Here is a 22,247-nt window from a genome sequence, read left to right as displayed (position 1 = left end):
AATAAGTGAGATAAAGTAAACTGGAGATAAAGTAAGCATTTAACCCATCCAAGTAAGTACACCCACATTAGGAGCAATGAGTACTGAACACACACACACACACACACACACACACACACACACACACACACACACAGACACACACAGACACACACAGACACACACACACACACACACACACACACACACACACACACACACACACACACACACACACACACACACACAAACACACACACACAAACACACACAGACACACACACACACAGACACAGCAGTGCCCGGGAAGCGATTGAGGGTTGGGTGTCTTGCTCGAGGGAACCTCAGTCATTTCCTGTCAGTATTGATAATCAAACCCACAACCTTCAGGTTACCAGTCCAACGCTCTCAATATTAGGCCACAACCGCCACCAAATAGTATACTGTGGAAATACTCATGGAAGGATGATCATTATTCATCTCTGACATCAACATTTTGGTAAAAACTTTTCCTTTCCAACTTCTTGTCTTCCAATGTGCAATTTATGCATTTACACACAAAAATAATTTGCAATGGTCTGTCTATTGTGCATTAACATTAACCAAGAAACAATAGGAAAAAAAGAGATCAAAAGTGACAGTAAAGACACTGGCAATCTCACAAAAATTCCATTTCAAATAAATACAGTTTTTTTCACATGGTTGACAAACTATTTTCAACATTGATAGTAAAATAACTATAATAATAAATATTAATGTTTTAATAATATATAGTTTTGAAAGTCTCTTCACCAATGCTGCATTTATTTAATTTAAAAAATATAGTAAACTAATACGGTGAAATATTAATGCAATTTTTTATTGCAATATATTTTAAAATATAATTTGTGATCAAAGATGAATTTCCAGCATCATTACTCCAGTCCTCACTGTCACACGCTTCTTCAGAAATAATAATATCATGATGATTTTGCTGCTCAAGAAGCATTATATTTATTATTATGTATTATTTATTATTATACACCACTAGTGTTTTTAGCATTGATAATAATCATTAATGTTTCATGAGTAGCAAATCAGCATATTAAAATAGTTTCCAGAAGGATCATGTGACACTGAAGACTAGCGTAATGATTAATATGATCACAGGAATAAAGGTCTTGCAAGAATATTTTTACCATATTTTTGATTAATTAAGCATTAGAGAATTCTACTTTTTAAAACTATCATCTATAATTATATATCTTAGAATTATATCTTTCTATCTAATAATAAACAATAATTTATGTAGTGTTGTTAAACCTTTGAGTAGCTTCATTCTGCTATTCCTAAATCATACCAATCAAACTAAAGCACTGTTTAATTGATTTGTATCTTGGTTATATTGTTGTTATTTCTTCTATTGCTTGTCATTGCTGTCTCTGTACTGAACTCGGTATCACTGATATCAACCACTGATATTTTGATATGACAGCTCTAGTTCAGATGATCTGTCACTGTCTCACATACACACACGCTGCACGAGTCCTTAAAATTGCTGGGTTAGAGAGGTCAATTCACAACTTAGAGCATTTCACTCTTCACTGGAGAGGGAGACGGCAAGACAGATGGGAAAGAGAGAGGAATGCAAGCTTTGGAAAGAGGTGGGAGGCCAAAGAAGAGAGGGGGAGGAATTTGTGGGAATGAAATATCGAGATATGGATGGAAGGATAAAGATGGCTGTGCATCGTCCTTGCCAAGGACAAACTCATTTCACCCATTATCATCAGAGGGGAGACGGCCGACACTCGCCACCGTGGCTAAAAATTACCTCCGCTGGGACACGCCGCCACCTCGCAACACCACAGAGAGAGAGAGAGAGAGAGAGAGAGAGAGAGAGAGAGAGAGAGAGAGAGAGAGAGAGAGAGAGAGAGAGAGAGAGAGAGAGAGAGAGAGAGAGAGAGAGAGAGAGGTGAAAATAATAGAAAAGGATGGAGAGGAATGGACAAAAGAACAAAGCTGGGGATCATGGGAGTGGAAAGAGGCTGTTTTGAGATGTTGCCATATTGCACTACTGGAACAGAGCAGACATGCTCTTTATCATTTCCGACTGAGTGGGTTCACACACACTGATCTGTGCTTTCACATCCGCTGAGCTTCTAAATGGGGCATGGAAGAAGTGAAAATGTGGACACGCGAACACGCGCTCCCATCGAATGGTTAATCTTTGATGTGTCCTGTCATTTGACGTTATCACAGATGTACACTTGACAGAACGTTACGTCACAGAGAGCTCAGGTTCTTGTGGTTTTGACACTCACGTGTGTGTGTGTGTGTGTGGGAGCATCGCTTGAGGCCTCGTCCTTGGTTCACTAGACGCTCAGTGAGGAAGCAAATTCACAAATTCACATCTGTGCCCGTGGTTATGACCACGTAAGGCTGTCCCCTCCCGAAGGTAAGATCTGCCTGCAAACATTAACCATTTAAAGCCGCGTCTTAAAATCTATGGCATTTTGTTGACATCCAGGCTCAGCTCATTGACTGTTCTTTTTCTCACATCTCATTTCACTTTAAGGTTTAAAGTATAGGAATCTTTTCATATTCTGATTGTTGCTTGGGGCAAAGAATAATGAGCGCAGGAAGGGGATTGCTGTCGCTTCTCTCCAAAGTTGCACAGTGTTACAGTTGAAGCTTTTAAAACCAACTGAACTAGGTTCGTTTTTTGCTCACATTTTTAAACGTTTTGCTAAAGGACATTTCAGCATGAGACCCACACCTATAAAACATTACAATTTAATAAGGATAACACAATGGTTTTGACAATAACCACTACACTGACAGGTAAATGTGTAGGTATAGTAAACACTATGCATATATCAAAATGCAAGGCAGTAATCACTGTATGTTTGGTGAAAATTACATGTTTGGAGGAATATTTAGCTACAAAGTGTTATGGCGACACATATTTCAGACAGCAACAAAAAAAGTGCTAATGAACTGACAAGTCCAGTTCTGATGTGTGTCTTAAAGGGTTAACATAAGCATTAAAAGCATCATATATCACTGTACATTTCCAGACACTTTCTCCCCAGACCTTTTGTTAAAACTTAACTAGAAAAACAGCTCATAGCAAACTTTCTGACATCAAATAACCATTGTGTTATGTAGCGGGTCCATTTTATCTGTTTTGATTTTTGAGTTGACAAATGCTGGTTCTTGGCATTTTATGACTTTTTCTTATTCACGGTCATGAACATGCATGCAGTGTTTTAAAATGCTGTTGTGTCTTGACATATACACACAAAATTACAAAATGTACCTACATGTATGTTCTAAGGCAGTACAGACCTTTTGATTATATTTTATGTTGGTTTTTAACAACCCTTGTGAAGGTAACCCTTATGAAAGGAAAATATATTTACGAATATATTATTTTGAAATATATTATAATATATTGTAAAAACATGGAATAATATATTGAAGGTATTATACAATATATTATATATTCCTGTAATATATTGAGGAATTAATTAGAGTAATGAACTCTTTGATATATGTTTGAGTGATCTGAACCATTTCCCAATAATGATGTATCTTAGCTGTAAAGAGTGTGTTCTACGAGCGAAGTTACGATCACTCGCAGCAATTCCACGTGCGTTTCCCAAAAATGTACTTAACAAGAACGCACTCTAAGTGCTACTTAAGAGTCGCTGTCCATTTGCGAAGTGCTGAAATATAACCTTATATGGAATCGATTCCTCTGAACAGTTCACCTAATAATTATAAGCAACTTTTATATGTTATAAGCAAATAAGCAACTACCTACAGGCTGAGGCAATGACAAAATGGCTGAACAAAAAAAAGAAAAAAAAGAAAAAAAAGAAAAAGACGAAATCAATATCCTTCTAGAGGAGGTGAAGCAGGAAAATATATTATTTTCAACTGATTTAAAGGGCATCGTACAAACAAAGAGAAACAAAACATCTGGGAGGACATTGCTACCAAATTAAAAGTTAAAAGTTAAATTATTAGTTAAAAAAGATCGGGTAAAGAGTGCAAGAAATGGCAGGATTTTGTAAGCCTGACAAAAAGGAAGAGGGCACTGCAGAGGAATGTCAAATACATGGCTGGTTTTTGTGCACGTCAGCAAGTCATCTCTATTTTTCCCAGTTTTTGAAGTATATTTTCTACATTACTTATTTTATTCTTTTTTTTGTCATTTTTTCTGTCATTTAATTCAGATGTGTATTTTTTTTTGTTTGTTACCTGCCCTCATAAAACCACAACAACAACAACAAAAAACGTATAGTATTATCACAATGCACTTGAATAAAGTTAAAGGTGTAATCTGCCGGTTGTCCTGTAGGTGACCTCATAAGTCTCTCTTCTTACGATACACTCAGAGCTTTACGATTACTCCAGAGCACTCGTAGATCTACCATCATTTTCAAGTGCTACTTAAGTTACGATGCTTTTGGGAAACAGACCTTAATATTAAGATCACTCGTACGATGGTTTTTACGATCAACTTAGGCTTACGATGGTTTTGGGAAACGCAGCCCAGTGTGTGTGTGTCATAGTTTATACCTGCATCACAAATGAAGAGTCTATTGCATTCTCATTTCTTATGAAAATAATCACTAAATATGCAAACTAGAGTCTGAAAGCTTTCAAATGATATATAGTTTGTCAAAACTACTTTAGGTTTAGACTAAGCTAGTTCTAAATGTATAATCACAAATGCCCCACGGGTGTGGGGAAGGGGTATTCTTAAAAATAGTGTTTAAAAACATTTTTAAAAATCATTAATTCAGAAAGGTATTCTTTGTAATTTGTGGAAAGTATTGATATTAAAAGTTAATTAGTTGTACCTTGTATGCTTTTTTCCATAGTGTGATTTTGGGGGAATCGTATATATAATCCAGTTACGGTCAATTTGACCCGGTGCATGAGCGATAAATGAACACACTGACATCTCATTACATTTCAGCACAGATTGTTCAGTACAAGAACATGCTTACTCCCAAAGCCTTCACAGAAAACACATCTAATTTTGAATGGTCATCAAGGGAGAAAGATGCTTTATGGATCTGGTGTTGTCACAGCATCTACTTGCAGAGAGTAACAACCTGGTTAATTATATATGGACAGGAGAGAAGATGGAAATGGTCATAACCTGAAATATGAATGTTTTAGTAATATATAAAATATTAGTGATGAATAAAATATTCTTGATTGACATTATAATTGGACCTCAGGGGAAAACAAAAATGATTTAAAGGATTAGTTCACCCAAAAATGAAATGTATGTCATTAACTCCTCACCCTAATGCCGTTCCACACCCGTAAGACCTCCGTTCATCTTCAGAACACAGTTTAAGTAGCCTGACAAGTCAGACCCACATCAAGATGTTTGATGACTCCAAACAAAGAGATGTTTGATGACTTATATGAATCAATACGCTGATTCATAACCGTTTGAATCTGTATTTGATGATTGAAAACAAACGCGGAAGAGAAAACAATGCTGAATAAAGTCGTAGTTTTTGTTATTTTTGGACCAAAATGTATTTTCGATGCTTCAAGAGATTCTAATCAACTAACTAATGTCTCATATGGACTACTCTGATGATGTTTTTATTCCCTCTCTAGACATTGACAGTATAGTGTGCATACACTTTACACTCTAGGACTAAATATAAAATATCTTAAACTGTGTTCTGAAGATGAACGGAGGTCTTACGGGTGAGGAACGACATTAGGGTGAGTCATTAATGACATACATTTTATTTTTGGGTGAACTAACCCTTTAAGGCCTTTAATTTACCTCTAACACAAGAAGAGCTCAGCTTGTCTGTTCCTCTCTGTATCTGGGTCATCTTTGACTGACTGGCGTAATGATATGGGTAATTTCAGCTTAAGTCCTGTCATATGGCTGATCTTAAGAAAAGGGTGAATATGGATTTCATGGTTACCGTATTGGTTACGGTAAAATAGGGCGGCAGAGATGAGATAGAACTGACCTACAGTATATGAAGAGGCGAGAAGAGGAGAAAGGATCAGAAAGAAAAGACACAAGAGACGAGGCAAGGAGACAAGAAGAGACAAGACAAGATGAGATGAAAAGAAACTAGAAGAGAGACAAAAAAAAAAAAAATCACAAGAAGAGAAGAAACAAGGGCCCTGTTTACACCTGGTATTAAGATTTTGGTCGATTGGATCACAAGTAGATGAGGGAGACACATTCCCGCTTACTCCTGGTCTTTTAATCCGTCTTTTTTGTCCACTTTCGACCACTTCTGTCCTGATTTCTTTGAGGGGAGGGTCTATGGGTGGGTAAATCTATGGCTTGATTGGTAAATATGGCCTGGTAAATCTATGGCACGACTTGAGATTACTGAAAAACATACGGAAAGCATCAGCTTTCGTTTCTGCTCTGAGAGACACAAGATCACGGCAGACGCTGTGAGTGTGTGTTAGAAATCAGAAATTGTAAGAGAACATTGTGCTTGGTTGGTACATTTTTCATCTTTAAACCAAACTTGGGCATTTAGCCAACAATGTTTAAATCCCATCAGGTCTGGCTAGAACACTTCCCATAGTGTTTACGCATTAGGTCAGGTGGGTAGTAGACGGCAGAGTCCTGCACGGGTCCGGGCACCCGATGGCTCGACCCGCGAATTTTGCTGAAACCGGGTGAAAAACATCCAACTCTGTCGGATACGGGTGCTGGGTCGGGTTGGACAAGGGGGAAACACGGGTCTAACACGGGTTTAAAACAGTCACGTGCGAACGTAAAAATATATGCATATTTTTAGGAACACATTTACAAAAATATGTCTTGCCTGTATTTCAAGCTAATACAATATTTTCAACCCCTCCTTGAACTGTCACCTTATCGTGGTGGAGGGGTTTGAGTACCTGAATGATCCTAGGAGCTATGTTGTCCGGGGCTTTATGCCCCTGGTAGGGTCTCCCAAGGCAAACAGGTCCTTGGTGACGGGCCAGACTAAGAGCAGTTCACAAGCCCATTATGAAAAAATTAAAAACAAGGGCCGAGACGTCGCCCGGCATGGCGCAGCCGGGGCCCCACCCTGGAGCCAGGCCCGGGGTTGGGGCTCGTATGCGAGCGCCTGGTGGCCGGGCCTTCCCCCATGGGGCCCGGCCGGGCTTAGCCCGAAAGAGCGACGTGGGGCCGCCCTCCTGTGGGCTCACCACCTGCAGGAGGGATCATAAGGGGCCGGTGCATAGTGGATCGGGCGACAGTCGAAGGCGAGGCCCCCGACGACCCGATCTCTGGACACGGAAACTGGCTCTAGGGACGTGGAATGTCACCTCGTTGGCGGGGAAGGAGCCTGAGCTTGTGCGGGAGGTCGAGAGATACCGACTAGAAATAGTCGGGCTCACCTCCACGCACAGCTTAGGCTCTGGAACCACACTTCTCGAGAGAGGCTGGACTCTCTACCACTCTGGAGTTGCCCATGGTGAGAGGCGGCGGGCTGGAGTGGGTTTGCTTATAGCCCCCCAGCTCAGTCGCCATGTGTTGGAGTTCACCCCGGTGAGCGAGAGGGTTGCTTCCCTGCGCCTTCGAGTCGGGGATAGGTTACTCACTGTCATTTGTGCCTACGGGCCGAATGGCAGTGCAGAGTACCCGGCCCTCTTGGGGTCTCTGGGAGGGGTGCTAGAAAGTGCTCCGACTGGAGACTCCATCGTCCTACTGGGGAACTTCAACGCCCATGTGGGCAGTGACAGAGACACCTGGAGGGGCGTGATTGGGAGGAACGGCCCCCCTGATCTGAACCCGAGCGGTGTTCTGTTATTGGACTTCTGTGCTAACCATGGCTTGTCCATAACGAACACCATGTTCAAGCATAAGGGTGTCCATCAGTGCACTTGGCACCAGGACACCCTAGGCCGAAGGTCGATGATCGACTTTGTGGTCGTCTCATCTGACCTCCGGCCGTATGTCTTGGACACTCGGGTGAAGAGAGGGGCGGAGCTGTCAACCGATCACTACCTGGTGGTGAGTTGGATCCGATGGCGGGGGAGGAAGCTGGACAGACTCGGCAGACCCAAACGTACTGTGAGGGTCTGTTGGGAACGTTTGGCTGAACCCCCTGTCAGAGAGATCTTCAACTCCCACCTCCGGCAGAGCTTCGACCAGATCCCGAGGGAGTCTGGAGATATTGAGTCCGAGTGGACCATGTTCTCCACCTCCATTGTCGACGCGGCCGCTCGGAGCTGTGGCCGTAAGGTCTCCGGTGCCTGTCGAGGCGATAATCCCCGAACCCGGTGGTGGACACCGGAAGTAAGGAATGCCGTCAAGCTGAAGAAGGAGTCCTATCAGGCCTGGCTGGCTTGTGGGGCTCCTGAGGCAGCGGACAGGTACCGGCAGGCCAAGCGGACGGCAGCCCGGGCGGTTGTGGAGGCAAAAACTCGGGCCTGGGAGGAGTTCGGTGAGGCCATGGAGAAAGACTATCGGTTGGCCTCGAAGAGATTCTGGCAAACCGTTCGACGCCTCAGGAGGGGGAAGCAGTGCCCTACCAACACTGTCTACAGTGGAGATGGGCAGCTGCTGACCTCAACTGGGGATATTGTTGAACGGTGGAAGGAATACTTCGAGGATCTCCTCAATCCCACCGACACGTCTTCCTTTGAGGAAGCAGAGGCTGAGGGCTCGGAGGGGGACTCGTCCATCACCCGGGCTGAAGTCATCGAGGTAGTTAATAAGCTCCTCGGTGGCAAGGCGCCGGGGGTGGATGAGATTCGCCCTGAGTACCTTAAGTCTCTGGATGTTGTGGGGCTGTCTTGGCTGACGCGCCTCTGCAGCATCGCGTGGCGATTGGGGACAGTGCCTATGGACTGGCAGACCGGGGTGGTGGTCCCTCTTTTCAAGAAGGGGGACCGGAGAGTGTGTTCCAACTACAGGGGGATCACACTCCTCAGCCTCCCTGGGAAAGTCTATGCCAGGGTACTGGAGAGGAGAATTCGGCCGATAGTGGAACCTCGGATTCAGGAGGAGCAGTGTGGTTTTCGTCCCGGTCGTGGAACGCTGGACCAGCTCTATATCCTTCACAGGGTGCTGGAGGGTTCATGGGAGTTTGCCCAACCGGTCCACATGTGCTTTGTGGATTTGGAGAAGGCATTCGACTGTGTTCCCCGTGGCACCCTGTGGGGGGTGCTCTGGGAGTATGGGGTCCGGGGCCCCTTGCTTAGGGCAGTACGGTCCCTTTACAACCAGAGCAGGAGCTTGGTTCGCATTGCCGGCAGTAGGTCAAATTTGTTCCCGGTGCATGTTGGTCTCCGGCAGGGCTGCCCTTTGTCACCGGTTCTGTTCATAATTTTTATGGACAGAATTTCTAGACGCAGCCAAGGGCCGGAGAGTGTCCGGTTTGGGGACCACGCGATTTCATCGCTGCTCTTTGCAGATGATGTTGTCGTGTTGGCAACCTCAGACCGGGACCTTCAACATGCATTGGGACGGTTTGCAGCCGAGTGTGAAACGGCGGGGATGAGAATCAGCACCTCCAAGTCCGAGGCCATGGTTCTCAGTCGGAAAAGGGTAGCTTGCTCACTTCAGGTTGGTGGAGAGTTCTTGCCTCAAGTGGAGGAGTTTAGTATCTTGGGGTCTTGTTCACGAGTGAGGGAAGGATGGAACGGGAGATTGACAGACGGATCGGTGCATCATCTGCAGTAATGCGGGCGATGTACCGGTCTGTTGTGGTGAAGAAGGAGCTGAGCCGTAAGGCAAAGCTCTCGATTTACCGGTCAATCTACGTTCCTACTCTCACCTATGGTCATGAGCTGTGGGTCATGACCGAAAGGACAAGATCCCGGATACAGGCGGCTGAAATGAGCTTTCTCCGCAGGGTGGCTGGGCGCTCCCTTAGAGATAGGGTGAGAAGCTCGGTCACTCGGGAGGAGCTCAGAGTAGAGCCGTTGCTCCTTCACATCGAGAGGAGCCAGCTGAGGTGGCTCGGGCATCTATTTCGGATGCCCCCTGGACGCCTTCCCAGGGAGGTGTTCCGGGCACATCCCACCGGGAGGAGGCCCCGGGGAAGACCCAGGACACGCTGGAGGGATTATGTCTCCAGGCTGGCCTGGGAACGCCTCGGGGTGCCCCCGGAGGAGCTGGAGGAAGTGGCCAGAGAGAAGGAAGTCTGGGCGTCTCTGCTTAGACTGTTGCCCCCGCGACCCGGCCCCGGATAAGCGGAAGATGATGGATGGATGATGGATGGACAATATTTTCAAAAGAATATCAGGTTTTTTGTGCTCGCGCCAACGCCATAATGACGTCACACAACGTCAAAAATTATATTATACATAAATAATATTTTTCTCTTGAAAATGACAGATGGTCTCACTACATAAGACACTATTCCTCAGCTGGGTTCATGAAGAGCCTCTGAAGCCTTTGAAACTGCATTGATTTGAACCTTAATCCCATTTGTTACCATTTAAGACCATTGTGTGGAGAAAAATCCTGAAATATTTTCCTCAATTTTCTTTTCGACTGAAGACAGAAGACATCTTGGATGACATGGGGGTGAGTAAATTATCAGGACATTTTAAAGTGAACAAATCCTTTAATGCCTTGCAGCTTTCTTGCATTTATGATCAGCTTTTAGTTAAACATATAAACCCACTGATTAAGTGTTTCACTGCAACAGCTTCACAAGTTCAAACTTACAAATAAATAGAGCATGTGTATTTACATTAACATTTACATTTATGCATTTGGCAGACGCTTTTATCCAAAGCGACTTACAAGCATTCAAAGTACACATTTTACATTATTGTCAGTTCTTGCTTTCCCTGGGAATCGAACCCAAGACCTTGGCGTTGTTAGCGCCACGCTCTACTGGTTGAGCTACAGGAAAGTGGCTGTATTTGCAGTGTTGGGGAAGCTACTCTGAAACTTTACAAGCTACAAGCTACTTGTTAGTTAAAGTAGTTAAGTTACATTCAAGCTACCATTTTGAAAAAGTAGTTAGCTAGACTACAAGTTACGATCAAAAAGTAGCTAGCTACATTGAAACAACTTTTTTTTTTATTTTTCTATTTGGGGTTTCAAGCAATATAATGCAATGTAATTGATTTCAAAGAGTATAATGTGTATTCAGGTTGATTGGGACACTTTTCCCCCAGTCACTTCAAAGGCAAAAACTGTCAGAACCAACACTAAAACATAACCTGAAACTGTATTCTGCCTTTCAGCTGATAAAAATATTTTGTTCTTTATTCCCTACCAGAAAACACCATTACATCACAAAGTAACATGTCTTTATTTTACATGTAATTTAAATGTAACTTCACTGAGCCCAAAGGCAGCAGGCATCATGTAGTATAGATGAACTATTTTTGAAAGAGTTCTGACCAAGTCCATCTAAATCCCCCCAAAATAAATAATGAACAAATAAAATATAAATCAACATGAAATTAGTTAATTGACAGTGTTATATATTCATTTATATGATATATTAACAATATAACCAATTTACCAAATTATCCAGTAGGCCTAGTTTTCTGAACAGATGCATTTATTAATATGATAATTAAAAACTAACAGACTGATGGAAATGTGGGAAATTTTCTCAATATGCGAAGTGCGGGACAAGCGTGAAAGTGCTGTACGGTACACGCAAAGCGGTATTAGTCTAAAATACAGGTTAAACTGACAGCCCATGCAGTGATGGAGCGCAGCATAAACAGAACCGCTGTGAATATCATGAGGTGCTCGTGAACGGTGCAGGCGCTTTGCTTGCATATTTATTTTCATTTCGAATGGTTTCGTTTAAAAGTGTACATTTAAAGTTTTCTATAGCCTACACGATATATCTCATGTCTGTGAGGAAAGCAGCCTGCTGAGTTTTGGTTTATTTACAATGTTTTACCGCTGAGCAGCTCAGGAGTGAAGCGCGTCTGCATATAGAGCGGATTATTGAGCGTCCGTCACACTGCTCAGCTCTGCTCCTTACAGGCTCGTTCTCGTCGGTCGTCAGATTCAGAACCCAAAAACGCATAGCTTTTGGTCGCGCTACTCTGCTACTTGCTGTATAATGTAGTTAGCTACTGGAAAAGCTACATTGTTTTAAAAGTAACTGAGCTACTGACAAGCTACTGAAAAATGTAGTTAAGCTAGTAGAGTCGCTACTTGTAGCTCGCTACTACCCAACACTGTGTATTTGTGTATGTGTCCGGGGGAGGGCGGCAGAGATCTGAATATGGCCCTAACCCAGAGTTCTGTCAGAATCTATATTGTCAAAGTGATAGACAATTAGCATACAGTTTAGATTGGCAGTATGGTTCTGTTCTGGGCAAGAACTTCCTGCGCATCCTAGTGTGGATAAAAGCAGGAAGAGCCGTGATGAACCCCTCTAGGCTAAACAGGGCTGCATTTCCCTATAACGTTGTCTCTTAGCGCGCTACGAAGACTCTAAAGGTATAACTTAACTGAAGGTATACCATTTCTAGGTGTGTTCCCCGAACTATACCTTAGGAGGTCGCTTAAGGTATACCTTCTTAAGTGCGACGTTAGCGGGTGCTGTCCGTGGTGGCGGTGCTGAATTGGCTTATATCGATGGCTCAAGAATCGATTATATCCTCTATGCAGGGGCTGTTTCACTGCGTTATGTGAAAAAAGTATGTTCTTTATAAAAGAAGCACTTCAGAAATAGTTGAACTTTCATTTATCATACAAAATTGCACCTAAATTTGACATAATTCTGAAATGAGTGCACGAACCAGCAATCTCCTGCTCAACCGCATCATGAGCATCACGCGTCATTTAAATTATTACAATATATTTTCCATAGAGTGTCTTGATTTACTCCACAAACAGGGATGATTGCCCATGCAGCAGCTGCTTCACATTATTGTGTAAATGACTCATTTATATTATTAGATGGCCTAGTCAATAAAACGCAACACGCAAAACATATAATCAGCTGCTACTATATGGCGGAGAAAAAAGAAAGAAAGAAAAGAGCCGCCAGCAGCTGATTTTAGGGCTGAGGGGATAGCTGTGTCTCGACAAAGTTGGTCCAACAAGATCTAAAAACTGCTGAATTTGCTTTTGTGGTAGGCAAAATTTCTTTTAATAGCAGCTTCTGACATGGTAGCCAGGGGACTAAAGTGTTCATGTATGAAATAGTGCACATACATTAAATGGCTCCGCGGATGGCGCCGTCTTTGATTTAGCACAATTATATTCGCTGCGATCGCTGCCAAAGTTTGACTAAACTTCCCTCCACAATCAGTCCCTTTAAATAGACTCCTAAGCCTTTCCTGTCTAATGGTTTGCCAGCTGATGTACCTTTATATAATATCGTTAAAAAGCTAACAACCGTTAGTGTTTGTAATGAAATTTTAATGACAATTTTAATCCCTGCATAAAAAATTAAAAATAAATAAAAAAACAAAAAAACAAACAAAAAAACAAAACAAAAACAATTCAATTAGCCTAATTGAACACTGGGTGTATATTGCAACTTCAGAATTATATTCGTATAGACTGACATATAAAGAAGCTTTTTTCACAGTGGTGGCCACTGGTGGAATGGACTGTTAATAGTGATAAGGTATAGCTAAGAGTGGTCCAGACCAACCTTACGAAAGTATGACTTTCTTTTTGGCCACTGGTGGAATGGACTGTTAATAGTGATAAGGTATAGCTAAGAGTGGTCCAGACCAACCTTACGAAAGTATGACTTAAAGAAGGTATTCTTAACTAAGTTCGTTTCGGGAAAAACATATTAACGTTAAGGGATACCTTAAGGTATAACTTAAGAAGGACGTAGAGTTAAGAACGTTTCAGGAAATGCAGCCCAGAACAGAAGCAATGATGTATCGCAGACAGCATTAATGTTAATATTAAAATGTACAACCTAATTCGGGAATTTAGTCTGATTATGGGTGAATCAGAATATCAAATCCTGACTGACGAGAGGAGGAGCAGGGGATGGAGGAGGGTAATTGGCTCCGGAGAAACGCGATAGCTGCTGATAATACTAAAGGAGCTTTTATATATGTATGCTGTGTGATAGGCATCATATTCCTATGGTAGACGGGCTATATATAGTCCTCCAATCATACTGATTGGGTAGCCTTGGACCTTGTTAATAAAACATCATATAGAAACATTAGGTATAAAGCTGAATCTGTATCTTCTTTAGTGTTGTAGAATTGCTATTAATTTGTGACTGATGGATACATTTCCAAACTATGCAGTGCAAAAATGTAAACTGACAAGTTTCAACAAAACTTCTGTTATTATTTTAAACCAGCCTTTCCAAAACAAGATCAGATGAACCTTTGTTTTTTATATTTAAAGGACCAGACAAAATATATTTTTCATACATGCAACCAAGCGATTTTCATGAACTCCATTGCTCTGCATTTTCACCAACAAAATGGAGTCATTACAGCATGCCTGATGGGAGGATGTATGGCTGATTACTGATAATAGCAGTGAAAGCATCTGTGTGGATATATGACACAGTGGGCCGTAGCTCTGCAGAGCTGTAGCCAGTATGACTATATTACTTTAGACTGGATTTATAAGTTCCCAATTCAATTTGAGTATCAATTTATTTTCAGACCTCTTCAACAATTCAATTAATAATTATAATTAAGTTAAAGCAATAATAATAGGTTAGTTCAACTACTCACCCTCATGTCAAAACCCAGAAGATTACTCACCCAAACAAGTTCATCTTCGAAACAAATGAAGATATTTTAATGAAACCTGGGAGATTACTGTCCCTGAGAGTGTAAGATACAAGGTAATGGAGCATTTTATGCATTGTCGTGTTTCTTTATAAATAAACAATGGACAAATGGAGTCTTTAAACGCCTCAGATGTAAAGTTATTCACTGTCAAAGTGACGCAAAAATGAATGGGAGTCAATGGGATGCTAAAAGCAGGTGATGGCTTGGTTAGCAATGGCCGCCGCTATGGGTGGAACGCTTTCCGAGTGCTAGATTACCCCCTTGGATGACACAAATATATTCATTTTGCATCATCAGAGTATTTTTTTGGCCAGAGGCTATAGACTAGAGCCAGTAGAGGGAGCTATTTCCACATGTTTTCAACCCGTGGGATCGCACTCTCAGCGCTCGGCTGTGCATTCATATAAGCGGAGCAGCGAAAGAAAATGATCAAATTAATTCCTATGAAAGTTAAGCTTCCAAAGGCATGAACTGAAAACGCTCCAGACTGAACACACACTGTGAATGTATGCCGTGGTCGCGCTTACCTCAGCTCTAGTGATGAATGTACTCTGACTTCTGCTGAGTTTGTGTTGTGACACTCAATCGGCTCACTCACACTATATTGAACAGACACGTTCAGTTGTTAATTGTAGTGTCTGTTCTCTAAATGAACTGATTTTATGAAATGAACGCGGTGGGAAAGTGAAGTAAGTGACCCAGTAATCCAGTAGCGATGGCTTTGGGAGTGGCCTCGTAGAGCAGCGAAGCAAGTGCATTCTGGGAGTTGTTGTCTTTCATCCCCATGAGACAAAAATACATTTTCTGTCTTTTCTCAGTCTAGAAGACAACGAATTCAAAAATAATTTCACATTTCTACTACATTAATGACCCAGTTTAAATACAAAGCTAAATCACTGAAGTAACCCTTTAAAGACAATTTCAAAGTCACCACAATTAAAAAAATAAAATAAATGTAGACATTTTAGTTTAAATTACACACATGTAATGATCAACATTATTATGTCAACAGAACTCAACATATCAAAATAATTTTAACAACATAAAAGGTTTTAATTAAAGGAACTGTATGCAAGAAATTGTATTTTCACAATTAATCATAAAATGGCCCTAATATGTCACTAGACATTAAGAAATCATGTTCATTTCAAATACTTATATCACTGACAACAGTAGTCCGGCCAGGATATTGTCATTATAAAGTTGTTGTTGCAGCCCTCAACTGATGTTGACATGTTGTGTTTTGGCCTGAAGCTCCGCCCTCCACCTATCGACCAATCATGAAATCAGTTGTGTTTCTGCATCCGGGTTGCCAGATCTGCTCTAGTGACCACAGCTGCAGCTACAAACGTTCATGCTGATCTTGCAGCCAATCTGGCAACCTCAAGTAAGGGGGGAAGGGGAGGGGGATACACCTTCAGTACCATTTTTGGACACAATCTTACATACACGTCCTTTAAATCAACAAATTAAAAATTTTCGAACTGCAACCATGGATTTAAGATGGGGCAATTGGTCTCCTTGAATTCCTTTTTAGAGTGTGGCTTTCTCATGTTCTCTCTCTCTCTCTCTCTCTCTCTCTCTCTCTCTCTCTCTCTCTCTCTCTCTCTCACCGTAGCATTGGCACTCAGCGCTGGCATTCGAATCTCAGCGCCAGCTGGTGTGTGTGGGTTTTGATTCCCTGTGTGGAGCTTTTGTGTTAAAGGAACATCATGTGTGACATCAGCGCAGTAAAAGCACAGCCCTGATGAAACCTGTTCTGACTGCACCTGAGCCTGGGGCGGAGAAGACACAGTCTGACCAGCCCAGTGCACTGATACGGAACATGTTAAGTGATTTTCTGCCATCACAAATTATGGGCTGTTGTTTCCTGGCCACAGAACCAGCGGCCATCAGACCCACTTTGCACAATTAAAAAGTTTATTTCAAGGTGCATCAACCGTTTTCTGTAGTTTCCCTAAGTGTTATTCATTTGTATGCACTGAACAAGAGTGCACTAAACATGTTCCTAACAAAAGTTGTGTTATTGACCTTACTTAGATATTTGAAGTATGTTCAAAACCTGTCCAAATGTCCCAAATTCAGTCATCCGAATACACAATTTTACAATGAAGAATGTTTTCAAGTTCCCAGCATGCATTGGAGCTTGAAATAATTATGTGGTGACTATTATTAAAACTATTTTACTGGCTTCTGTTGTCACTGTTAGATGTCAGAGTTCATAATTGTATATGGATCTAACTGAAATAGGGCCTGGCATCATACCTAAAAACTTTTTTAGGCTTCTCCTTTGTTTTATATTTATTTTATTAATTAAAAGAAACAATGTGATGCGCTGGTGGAAACAACATGAAACCATAATAGCTTACGTGACTGTCAAGACATGACTCGCACATAGAGTCCAGCAGGAGCGCGCGTTTCTTCAGCTGCTAGAGTTATGGCATTTTTACAACTGGTTCCTTCAAGCGTTTTCTCTGACCAGGTATCTATCTGATTGCGAAATGACCAGGAGTAGGCCTAAATGCCTTACAAGATTATTTCGAGACGCATTTAATTCCGATTACTCAAACGAACCAATTCAGAAGGTGGTCTGAAAGCATTTCAGACAAAACCGAACAAGTGTAAATGTATCTGGTTGTTTAAACCACGTGTAATTTTTACTCCTGGCAAATGGTTAAAAAATTAACGTGTGAGAGAGCGTGTTGTGTTATAGTCAGATAAGCTATGACGGTGCTACTGCAACACGCATCGCCGCAAATGAGTAAAGCAACGCAATGGCCGTAAATTAAACTTAAAATAGGTCTTAGATTCTCAAAAACACAAAGATCTTCAATAAAAATGCATAAATGATCTTACCAGTGCTTAGGTCGCTTTTTCATATTGCTGTCTTTGAATTTGAAATGAGCTGCTGAATAAAATGCATCTTGAATCTTTTGCTTTCGTTGCTCTCTAAATATAGGCTATACTGCGGGAATTGAAGATCGGATTTATAGGCTATTCATTTTGCAAAGGGGTAAGGTAGATAAGACGAACTGCATGTTCTTTTTTATTTTTATTTGTTTAGATTGTTTAGCTCGTTGTGAGCAGCATCAGCCTGCCTTTGCTCTTAAAAAATGCCTTTTTACGGTGGAGATCATATTATAGTAGGCTAAATTAACTAACATTGTTATGCTTGATGTGTAATATCTATGGATTTTATTATAGACGAGCCAAGAGTTGATTTGAGGGGGCTAAACTGATTGAATATTCGGTTAATTCACTGTCGGCCGCTGGTCGCTTGGTCGTCACTTAAAAAAATTAAAACTTTAATTTACCAAACAGAAAATTGCTATAAACATTTTTCTAAATTAACTTAATCAATAAACGAAACAAAATATAATGACTTTGACATTAAAAACAAAACTGAACTATTATAATGGCTGCAACAATAAAAGCCAATGTAAGCCAAAAAACGAACAAAAAAAAACACAGGCTCCAGTTGGACTCGGGCCGAGATTTTTGATAAGCTGTTGGACAAAACCACACTACGAAAAGCATTAAACAAGGCTTCAGATGGCACTGATGACCGGGGATGACAGAGACGCCTCGCTAGAGCGGCCAGCCTCGGGAAGCAACTTTATTTAGCTTTCCTCCGCCAGTCAGGAGCTTGTACTACTGCTGTATTGTAATACCGCATAGCTTATTTTGCACGTAACTTCGTCTCCCTTTCTGTCGAAATGGTCCCACACAGTATGCTTCTTTCCCAATGCTTCCTTTTGCGAAATATGTCTGTGTCGGCACATGTGGTTCATTGCATGTGTCGATGCGCCCCGTGAGTAAAAATAAATAAATAAAAAATTTAAACTGTTTAACTGCTAGTGTTAATCGGTCAAAATTCTTACTATCGGTTAATGGTTAAATGGTCAATATGAGCATCTCTACATTGAAACTTTGAGATTGAATATATTTACCTAACAGGGTGATATGTTTAGTTTTAAGATTAATGTCATAAAAGTTGGCTTTGAAAATCAAACATGATGAAAGAATTAGGTTAGTAGTTAAATAACTTAAGATGTCTTGACAAGAATTTGCTGAAGATTTTAAGCTTTCAGTTGTTAGCAGAAACAATGGGCTCATTTAAAGCTACACTGTGTAACTTTTTTAGTTTATTCTTAGCTAAAATCACTTAGTTCTTTCAAAAATATATGTGCTCATTAATGTATATTTACTTCTTTCAAGTAATAAAGTATTCTCGTAAGTTTATAATATGCCATTGAAAATACATACGGGTGAGGGTTCGGATGGCGGTCGCCATGTTGCTCCTCCATCTTGAAAGTACATTTGCCAAAGAGGGACATACCCGTAAATTCAAGCTTCGCTTTTCGCGTTTTTACACTCGATGGCACCGTGTCGAATGTGAAGAGGAGGATTGCTTGAGGCTGCTATATGATGATGGAGGATCACTCTTAAGCCCCTTTCTAACTGCACGTCGGAACCGCAATATTCCCTGAACATTGCCGGGTCACCTTCTGTGTGAAAGCAACCACGTCCCGGAATTGATTACCGAATTCGACCGGGGTCGGGGACCTAGTTGCGGGATATGTATCAGAGTCGCCAAGGAAGCGGAAAAGAGAATTAAGACGGCAACGCAACGGGCAAATCAACAAGACAAAAGTAAATATTGGAGTGGCCTTTCCAAGATGGAGAGAGCTCATGAGGAGCAACGATTTTAAAAAGAACGCCGACGTTGCCTGCTTTCTTCTCGACAGGTAATATTAATTCAGCCTATTTGTGTATATTGGAAGTTTTATTGTTGCTTGGCTAATTATATCATGGTGTGCTGTGCATAACACTAGAACGACGTCTAGGATAGTTTTCCTCGCGTCAATGATGAAAAAGTATTGTTTACCTTGTAACATAAATCCGTGTTCTATGACGGATAACATGAGATTAATATTTTAATTGCATTTTAATTTGTTTGCCTTACGCTAGTGATGTCGTACAATATACAGAATAAAGATAGCACTGATAAAAGTTACTTTACTAAGATTAGCTTGCATTCGTATGGGAACCTGATAGCTGATGTTAGCAATGAAATGGTAAAAAATAACGAAAACGTAAAACTATTATTCATTTTACATAGATTAATTTGATCATAGATCATTTGGCAAATTTAATAACTGCAAATTATAATAGTTTTCAAAAGTAACCTCATCACTTGAAGCAACACTCACCGAAGAGGTCGAACTGGAAGCCATGACTAAATCGGCCACCGTAGAAGTTAAAACGAAATCGAAATTGAAAAGGAACAGAAACTATTATTCACTGGATGGTCATATACCTTTTCACCACTAGATGGGGGAAAATATCACACAGTGTAGCTTTAAGGAAAGAATACATGTTGTTAACAATGATTAGGGTCTATAGAAATATTAAAGGGGTACTTCAGCGCTGGGAAGATGAATCTGTATTTAAACTGGGTCAGCAATGTAGTAGAAATGTGAAATTATTTTTAAATTTGGTGTCTTCTAGACTGAGAAAAGACAGAAAATATATTTTTGTCCCATGGAGATGAAAGACTACAATTCCCAGAATGCTTCGCTGCCCTGTGAGGCCATTGCCAACGCCACCAACTTGATTACTGTGACTGAGTTAGAGAAGACACTACAGTTACCGAACGTGTCTATTCAATATTAGGAGTGAGTCACCGCGCGAGTATCACAGCACTGAGCACTAACTGCACGAGTGATGAGAGCTGAGGTAATCGCGACTACACTCGCGGCATACATTCACAACGCAAGTTCATTCTGGCGCGTTTCAGTTCATGCCTTTGCAAGCTTAACTTTCATAGAAATTAATTTGAGAAGTTAAAACTTACATTGCTCACCATAGCTCCGTTTAAATGAGTGCCTGTAGCTGCCAGCTGAGTGTGATCTCCCATCCCCCATGCCCGGGTTCAAAACATGCAGAAATGGCTCCCTCTGCTGGCTGTAGTCTTTAGCCTCTGGGCAAACATTCCTCCTATGATGCAAAAATCGTCAATTTGCATCATAGGAGGAATTTTTCCAGAAATAAAATGCATAAATCTCTTGTCTCAGGGGGACATGAGGGGGGAAAGCACAATCATTTGAATATACTCCAGGGTTTCTACTGATACAAAGCCATATGCTAATCGCTGAAGTAACCCTTTAATTTAGCATTGGTGCAGGTTGATGCAAAGCTATGTCATCTGAAGTCCTCGCAGGAGTTGGAGTTTATTTCATTTGAATACTTCTTATCTAAAGTATCGATGAGAGTGATCTTGGACTTCATATTGACGCTTATCAGCAAGGAGTGGATGTAGTTTAGTAGCTTTGTCAAAATGTGTGTTGAAAAAACATCAGCTTTGAATATACATTTTTTAAAGGAGTCTTCCACAAGTCATAATGTTTAATTGTTGAATTCTAGTAAAATGGTATAGCAAAGACCAACATCACTAAACAACCCTGCTTTAAAATTTGCAAAAAATTACACAGATAATCAGACAGGTAGCGTTTCATCACCAAAGAGCAGAGATGCTAGTGTGATCGTGGCATCATTTTATGCATAGTAAGATGGTTGCTAAGCCGTCATTTACACGAGATAAGAAACTTGTCATTAAAGTAAAGTGAGGTATAAAATCTGTCATTAGACTCTAATTATCCCTTCCTGCAGTTTGTGCAGCTGTCATCCATGTGCAGCTAAATGTATTCTCTCAGTTCAGAGAATTACTGCATATATTATTCAGCCACAGCCAACATCAAACCGCATTATCATCCCAATCAAGACCACATTTATCAGTGGGAGGCTGAGCACAATATAAATGCCACCGCACTTCCACGCGGTCGCATGTGCGCACACACACGCAACGTTAATCGCATGTATTGATATATGGGTGTCTACGGTTTCAGCTCTTGAGAGCGTGTGATATGTAAGAGAGACTCACTGTCGGGCAGCCGCCTTCATGCTGATCCTCCAGGAATCCAATTCTGCAGAGCGCCTTATCGTTCTTCAGCCAGTACTCAGACGAATCCAGGACACTGTTACTGCACAAAACCTGACACAAACACAAACTTTTATCAGACTGAGGCACAACACTAAAAAACCTTAAATTGTGAATTTACAGCCAGGGTTTACATCCATTTTTACGTTTTACACCTTTTTATGCATACACATTTTGTGAAGTTCACGTGTGATTGGACTGCATCACTGATTTCATGATTAACTTGCACACATTGTGTCAGCAAGCGTATCATTGTTTTTGATTTCAGACATCCTACAATCTTAAAAGGTTCACTGCAAAAAATGCTTTTTCTTACTTAGTATTTTTGTCTTGTTTCTAGTCCACACATCTAAACATTTACTAGACAAGAAAAAAGAATTGTCTTATTTTGGGGGAAAATAACTCACATTTTAGAGAGTTTTTGCTTAGATAAGAAATGCATTTTTTTCTTTGATAAGAAATGCATTTTTTTTTTTTGCAGTGTTCTATATAGAACCCTTTTTAAGTGCCAAAAGGGTTCTTTCTTGTCATTATAGAACCCTTTTAGCATAAAAGGTTC

At 41.0% G+C, this 22,247-nt stretch overlaps 1 protein-coding gene across 4 annotated transcripts in view; it reads right to left on the bottom strand.

The window, feature by feature from the left end:
• The window catches only part of sphkap (SPHK1 interactor, AKAP domain containing), a 106,597-nt gene that overhangs the window by 39,918 nt on the left and 44,432 nt on the right, over positions 1-22,247 (bottom strand). For all 4 annotated transcript variants that reach the window (XM_067420248.1, XM_067420246.1, XM_067420249.1 and 1 more), the window contains exon 3: positions 21,632-21,742. In XM_067420248.1, the coding sequence (XP_067276349.1) occupies positions 21,632-21,742 (111 nt within the window). The remainder of the gene's footprint in view (positions 1-21,631; positions 21,743-22,247) is intronic.

Source organism: Pseudorasbora parva, chromosome 16, assembly GCF_024679245.1.
Source record: "Pseudorasbora parva isolate DD20220531a chromosome 16, ASM2467924v1, whole genome shotgun sequence".
Lineage (NCBI taxonomy): Eukaryota > Metazoa > Chordata > Actinopteri > Cypriniformes > Gobionidae > Pseudorasbora > Pseudorasbora parva.
The sequence above is the reverse complement of the archived record's forward strand: the minus strand, read 5'-3'. Positions and strand labels throughout refer to the sequence as shown.